We start from the raw sequence: 7,836 nt of genomic DNA on the forward strand, positions 1-7,836 counted from the left end.
TTTTGAATGCTTTAGAGTGGTTTTGAATGCTTTAGAGTGGTTTTGAATGCTTTAGAATGCTTTAGAATCCTTTAGAATGGTTTTGAATGCTTTAGAATGCTTTTGAATCGTTTAGAATCCTTTAGAATGCTTTAGAATGCTTTAGAATCATTTAGAATGCTTTTGAATGACACTTCCGATTTCAGCAGGAAATACTGGGTTATCTAGTAGCAAAGTGATTTATTCTCGGGATGGAACATTTGTAAAATAGCGGGAAAATATTCAACCCTAGTGTGTGTGGGGGAGGAAGAGAGAGAGTTGGGGAGAGAGCACAGTCAGGGGGCGAGAGAGAGTGACTGAGGGCTGAGAGACTGCAGGGGCTGAAGAAGAGAGAGAAAGGATAGAAGGATGGGTCAGTGAATTAAATGAATGTGACTTTAGTTGTGATAACTAAAGATGCCCTCTGACCTCAACGATGGAGTCCAAGTCATCTTTGCCGTACCACTCCGGCTCGTACATGTCAGACAGACACTCCTGAAGGTTCTTGGAGGATTCGTGCATCGCTGTAGACAGACAGAGAGACAGACATACAGACAGACAGACAGACAGACAGACAGACAGAAAGGCGGACAGACAGACAGACAGACAGACAGACAGACAGACAGACAGACAGACAGACAGACAGACAGACAGACAGACAGACAGACAGACAGACAGACAGACAGACAGACGGGCAGGCAGACAGACAGACAGACAGACAGACAGACAGACAGACAGACAGACAGACAGACAGACAGACAGACAGAAAGGCGGACAGACAGACAGACAGACAGACAGACAGACAGACAGACAGACAGACAGACAGACAGACAGACAGACAGACAGACAGAAAGGCGGACAGACAGACAGACAGACAGACAGACAGACAGACAGACAGACAGACAGACAGACAGACAGGCAGACAGACAGACAGACAGACAGACAGACAGACAGACAGACAGACAGACAGACAGACAGACAGACAGACAGACCAGGCATAAAGACAGACAGACAGACAGACATGACAGACAGACAGACAGACAGACAGACAGACAGACAGACAGACAGACAGACAGACAGAAAGGCAGACAGACAGACAGACAGACAGACAGACAGACAGACAGACAGACAGACAGACAGACAGACAGACAGACAGAAAGGTATCACTGGAGAGGATTGTACAGACCAAAATAAAGACTTATGGGCAGATAGCATGAGGGCAGATAGCATGAGGGCTGATACAATGAGGGCAGATAGCATGAGGGCAGAGTGTCTTATCGAATCATGTTTCTGCATTAAACATCAATCAACACCTGGCATCTAACTGTTACAATCTCCATTGAGAATTAGTTTTTGTCCAGGACTAAGCTTAATCTGGGAATCCAGCCCTAACATGCTTCCACACCGTCGCGTTCTGTTACACGAGCATTGCAAAATATTTACATATACATGCTATTCAGTCATTTCATCCAAACTGCTCGCGCGCGTCAACGAACGTCTGCGTAACCAGGCGCTAAAATAGAACTTGGCTCTATTTTTGACGCTTGACGCTCCGCAAGTCCCGCCTCTCCCATCTCCTCATTGTTTTTCTTCAGGAGCCTATATCCACGTGGGTGATTGAGAGATGAACTGGAGGTTCACACTCCAGTCCAGTTGGTGGTGCTAATGCACTTTAAAATCGATTGACAACCGCCAATTCAAATCCATAGAAGAAGAAGAAGTGATTATCTGTAGGTGTAATTGTCAGAGTAAAGAACACATGGTTTTGTGTGACTCCAAATGGGTCCAGTAAAATGGACAAAATCAACTATGCGCACGCGGGTGCACGTACGTGCCCGGAGTAGTCAGCGTGTTAGAGTCTCGATGAAGTGATAATCTTACTTTGTACTGCAGCCAGGTAAGCTCTAAGGTCTTTTTGCAGTTTGGATCCCTCTGTCTGAGAAGGGAACATAAAACATCTCATTGTACACAGATGTTTGTTGGAGGAGTCATGTTTTAAAAGACTAATATTGTTTGTTGACTCTTACATATTGTTTGTTGAAGTTGATCACTCCTTCCTCAAATGCAACATCTCTGGTCTCATCTGCTTTACCCAACTTCTGCATTACCTGGGAAAAAAATACATTGAACAAAGACATACCTTTAACATTCATCTTTATCCTGGCCATTTATACCGGAGAGGTACATATGTAAAACAATCTTTGTCTCATTTATACAGGAGAGGTACATATGTAAAACAATCCTTGTCTCATTTATACAGGAGAGGTACATATGTAAAACAATCATTGTCTCATTTATACAGGAGAGGTACATATGTAAACCAATCCTTGTCTCATTTATACAGGAGAGGTACATATGTAAAACAATCCTTGTCTCATGTATACAGGAGATATACAGGTACGCCCTACAGACTTGGCCTAGCTCCTCATGTATCAGACACCTAGCAGAGGGGGGCAGCAGGGTAGCCTAGTGGCAAATCTGTCATTCTGGGGGCAGCAGGGTAGCCTAGTGGCAACTATGTCATTCTGGGGGCAGCAGGGTAGCCTAGTGGCAAATCTGTCATTCTGGGGGCAGCAGGGTAGCCTAGTGGCAAATCTGTCATTCTGCCCTTGAACAGGCTGTTCCTGGGCCGTCATTGAAAATAAGAATTTGTTCTTAACTGACTTGCCTAGTTAAAGAAAGGTAAAATAAAAGAGCTGGTAGTCAAATATAACTGTTTTATGAGTAGAAGTGCCCTTTTCCTTCAAATGAAAGGAACTGTTACGGGGAGAACGATGGCCCCCGATTATGACAATCTTTACATGGAACTCTTACAAACATGATCGCATTCTCAACCCTGAGAAAAATACCTTTCTATCCCAGATCAAACTATATCAACGTTATATAGATGATATACAGTACCTGATGTTCAGTGAAAATCTTTAAAAAGTGGAATGGTCATTTTCGTTTCACCGTGGACTTTGACCAAATAAAAGGACACGCTCGTCACCGATCTATACAGGAAGCTTGAAATCCTCAGTACGCAAAAAGACTAACCCGAGGATACAATGTTTTGTGGAATATTCTCTTCTGGGAAATGCCATGCAAGATACAATCAAAAAACATTGGCACATTATTAGTTCAGACCCCAGATGATTCAGTTCAGACCCCAGATGATTCAGTTCAGACCTCAGATGATTCAGTTCAGAACCCAGATGATTCAGTTCAGAGCCCAGATGATTCAGTCCAGACCTCAGATGATTCAGTTCAGACCTCAGATGATTCAGTTCAGACCACAGATGATTCAGTTCAGACCTCAGATGATTCAGTTTAGACCTCAGATGATTCAGTTTAGGCCCCAGATGATTCAGTTTAGACCCCAGATTATTCAGTTCAGACCCCAGATAATTCAGTTCAAACCCCAGATGATTCAGTTCAGACCTCAGATGATTCAGTTCAGACCTCAGATGATTCAGTTCAGACCTCAGATGATTCAGTTCAGAACCCAGATGATTCAGTTCAGAGCCCACATGATTCAGTTCAGACCTCAGATGATTCAGTTCAGACTTCAGATGATTCAGTTCAGACCGCAGATGATTCAGTTCAGACCCCAGATGATTCAGTTCAGACCCCAGATGATTCAGTTCAAACCCCAGATCACAAAGACAGTCTCAGAGTAGATAATTTACAGTATAATAGATAACTATGCTTTGTTGAGAGGAACAATTTTTTCCCGGGGAAACAAATAGCTACTTTGGAGTTGACTACAACTATTTGAGTACAGATTAGAGGTCGACCAATTAATCGGAATGGCCGATTAATTAGGGCCGATTTCAAGTTTTCTTAACAATTGGAAATCTGTATTTTTGGGCGCCGATTTGCCGATTAAAAAAAATAAATGTATACATTTATTTAATCTTTATTTAACTAGGCAAGTCAGTTAAGAACACATTCTTATTTTCAATGACGGCCTAGGAACGGTGGGTTAACTGCCTTGTTCAGGGGCAGAACGACAGATTTTCATCTTGTTAGCTCAGGGGATCCAATCTTGCAACCTTACAGTTAACTAGTCCAACGCAATAATGACCTGCCTCTCTCTCATTGCACTCCACAGGGAGACTGCCTGTTACGCGAATGCAGTAAGCCAAGGTAAGTTGCTAGCTAGCATTAAACTTATCTTATGAAAAACAATCAATCATAATCACTAGTTAACTACACATGGTTGATGATATTACTAGATATTATCTAGCGTGTCCTGCGTTGCATATAATCTGACTGAGCATACAAGCATACAAGTATCTGACTGAGTGGTGGTAGGCAGAAGCAGGTGGCGCGTAAACATTCATTCAAACAGCACTTTCGGGCGTTTTGCCAGCAGCTCTTCGTTGTGCGTCAAGCATTGCGCTGTTTATGACTTCAAGCCAATCAACTCCCGAGATGAGGCTGGTGTAACCGAAGTGAAATGGCTAGCTAGTTAGCGCGCACTAATAGCGTTTCAAACGTCACTCGCTCTGAGCCTTCTAGTAGTTGTTCCCCTTGCTCTGCATGGGTAACGCTGCTTCGATGGTGGCTGTTGTCGTTGTGCTGCTGGTTCGAGCCCAGGGAGGAGCGAGGAGAGGGACGGAAGCTATACTGTTACACTGGCAATACTAAAGTGCCTATAAGAACATCAAATAGTCAAAGGTTAATGAAATACAAATGGTATAGAGGGAAATAGTCCTATAATTCCTATAATAACTACAACCTAAAACTTCTTACCTGGGAATATTGAAGACTCGTGTTAAAAGGAACCACCAGCTTTCATATCTTCTCATGTTCTGAGCAAGGAACTGAAACGTTAGCTTTCTTACATAGCACATATTGCACTTTTACTTTCTTCTCCAAAACTTTGATTTTGCATTATTTAAACCAAATTGAACATGTTTCATTATTTATTTGAGGCTAAATTGATTTTATTGATGTATTATATTAAGTTAAAGTAAGTGTTCATTCAGTATTGTTGTAATTGTCATTATTAAAAATACATTTTTAAAAATCGTCCGATTTAATGGGTATCGGCTTTTTTGGTCCTCCAATAATCGGTATCGGCGTTGAAAAATCATAATCGGTCGACCTCTAGTACAGATCTCAGAAAGCAAATACTTTTTATAAATATTTGAATATTATTAGATTGGCTGCCTTCAAATAATGGCAGAACTGTATCTTGAACTGAATGTTGAAGATATAAATACAATGAATAGAGCACACACAATCTCCTATGCTATCTGACAGTCATATTGGATCTACTCAATACATTTCTATGCGAACATTATGTAAATGTCCATTCTCCTGAAAGTGCATAGCCTCAGGTGTACATAATCAAGTAAAACAAATTAACTAATGATATTTTGTACAGAGAAGTATAAATAAGTTGTGACGCACAACTACTGTATGGCTCTTTCAACATGCCACTGAAAAGGTTGAAAGCTGCAATAGATTTTTATGGAACCTGAAAATATTGCAGAATAATTCAAAGTCATTCGCAAACATTGCAAACAGCAAGTTGGATGCTATAACACAGCAAATTATCTATTGTTTTTTTTGTTTTTTTAATCAACACTGAAAGTGTTGATTCTGTGGACACATATAGACACTGGAACAGTGTTCTACTAACAAACTGCTTAGTGTAAAGCCTTATTCAAATATTTCCCAGAAGGCTTTTCCATTTTTAGTAAAAATTGTAGTTACCCCCATGACTGTACTTGTTAGTGACATGGTTGTTGCATTCATCTGTTTTTGGTCCTTCAGACCAGCTAGTCAGATACTAAGTGAATATGTAAAAAAACGTTTTTTTTTTTTGCACAATAACATACGTATTTCATAAGGCATTATTCTGAGGGCCTAGTTTTACCTCAATATAGGGTCCTGAAACTCATACACATCACTGTGCATCGAAACCATGCCCAACATTATCACATTTCCCAGCATGCTCTATTGCCGGTAGATTTTTTTTTTTCAATATCTATGTTTGTGAATGTACATTTATTACATTTATTGATTAACCGTATGCTACACAAAGATAATAACATAACATTTTCTAAAACTAATCCAATCAGTTAGTTAGATTTTTTGGCAGCCGTAACGGAAATGTTTGTTCCAGTTTAAATACCTTAGGTATATATAATCCACCCGATGTACGTAGTAACTCCCTTTCTATGCAATTATAAAGCACTTTCCTAAGTCCTAAGTAACAACATTGTTGATTTGTAATATAATCACAATGTTACAACACATGTATAAAAACTGGATGTCAAGTGTTACCGTGTAACCTTACGTCACTCACTATTAACATATATTTGTCGTGTCATTTTTAAGGTCAAAAGTGTTTCTCCTGTATTTAAATCTACCTATAGGCTAGATTCATATCAAAGAGCCCTCCCAACCATGTGCTAATGATCTTATATATAGACTAATTCAACTAACTGTTGTAGTTTGTTGGTTCTTCATGACATATTTGGCAGCCATCAAATATTTTTTTTTCAAATAACTTGCATATACTGTATTCTAATACCTCTTAAACATTGTTCTTCAACTTTGACATTACAGAGTATTTTGGATAGGTCGTTGACAAAAAAAAAGACAATTAAATTCCATTTGAACGCCACTTTGTAACACAACAAAATGTTTTTAAAAACGTTTCTCAAGGAACTGTACATGTTGTCCATCCCCCACCTCCCATCTAGTCATTGCCTCCCTCTGTTGTCCAATAGGGATACAAGGCCACTAATACCATCAGGTCATATACCATTTGAATTACAGCTAAATTAGGCTTTTTATTACATTTTAAATTAACTACTGTATATCAAATCTAACCGGAAACGGAATGCATGGAATGCAATCGACAATATTGTTATTGAATATGCACTGCACTATAGCAGGCCAGATCAGTGAATTAATTTAATTTGCAGAACATAAAATTGGTTTAGCTATACAATTACTTACATCGCTCAATTTCTGCATGCATATCTACATGTTTGCGGCCGATAGGTCTACTGTTAAAAGGGATGAGTGTAATGAAATAACGGATGAATTAAGGACATATCCTGACGACCGTAGGCCTACTAGGTTTTTAAAGGTTGACGGTCATGATGATGCGTCATTGAGTCCTCTCCGGTGATGTCATTTGGATGGAACCAGATATAACGGAAAATAACGCATTTACGTTATTCAATATCTTACCTTCTCTTGGGCCCGTGTTAATTTTTTCTGCACGTTACTGGCAAGTTTCCCCGCAGTAACCCCCTTCCCCATCCCCATCTCTGCCATCTTGTCTTCCGATAAGCTCTCGATTCAATATAAGAAAAATAACGACTCTCTACCGAGGAAGAAGCGACATCAACGTCGACGGAAAAAGTAGTCACCACTCGTGATAGTAGGCCTTTGTAACGGTAACGTTTCGGAACGGGTGTCTGTGTGTGGCGAACAGACCCAGCGAATGGTTTTCCAGTTTCCAGCTATGCGTAGGGTGGCCTACCGTTATGTCCGTCAGATGGTAACAATAACCAATGCAGAAGGGTTACTCCTTAAAGCGACAAGCTCACGGAGCCCACTGCTCCATCCAGTATTTACCACTGTAGTTTGTCCTTTATGCACTTGGTGGCGACATTGCTTTGCTCAGCTCACCAAATACAATTTAAAGTCTAGCTTTTGGACTAATGTCTCGGCTTATCTTTTTACTGTGTGAGGAAGTACTGTAAAATCAGTACGGAAACACTACCAGACCAAAACAATAGGCTAGATACAGACAAAGACCGAGGTTAGTGTCACTGCATCATACCCACGTACTGTAACTTATTATGT

The 7,836-nt window shown here is 40.3% G+C and overlaps 1 protein-coding gene across 4 annotated transcripts in view; it reads right to left on the reverse strand.

The window, feature by feature from the left end:
- The window catches only part of LOC115121467 (myc box-dependent-interacting protein 1), a 50,396-nt gene extending 42,869 nt beyond the window's left edge, over positions 1-7,527 (reverse strand). For all 4 annotated transcript variants that reach the window (XM_065019621.1, XM_065019617.1, XM_065019619.1 and 1 more), the window contains exons 1-4: positions 7,216-7,527; positions 2,046-2,126; positions 1,900-1,954; positions 448-542 (exon numbers count right to left, since the gene is read on the reverse strand). In XM_065019621.1, coding sequence (XP_064875693.1) covers positions 448-542; positions 1,900-1,954; positions 2,046-2,126; positions 7,216-7,302 — 318 coding nt within the window. In that variant the 5' untranslated portion in view covers positions 7,303-7,527. The remainder of the gene's footprint in view (positions 1-447; positions 543-1,899; positions 1,955-2,045; positions 2,127-7,215) is intronic.
- Between the last annotated feature and the right edge of the window lie 309 nt (positions 7,528-7,836).

The sequence above is a fragment of the Oncorhynchus nerka genome, linkage group LG1 (assembly GCF_034236695.1).
Source record: "Oncorhynchus nerka isolate Pitt River linkage group LG1, Oner_Uvic_2.0, whole genome shotgun sequence".
Classification (NCBI taxonomy): domain Eukaryota; kingdom Metazoa; phylum Chordata; class Actinopteri; order Salmoniformes; family Salmonidae; genus Oncorhynchus; species Oncorhynchus nerka.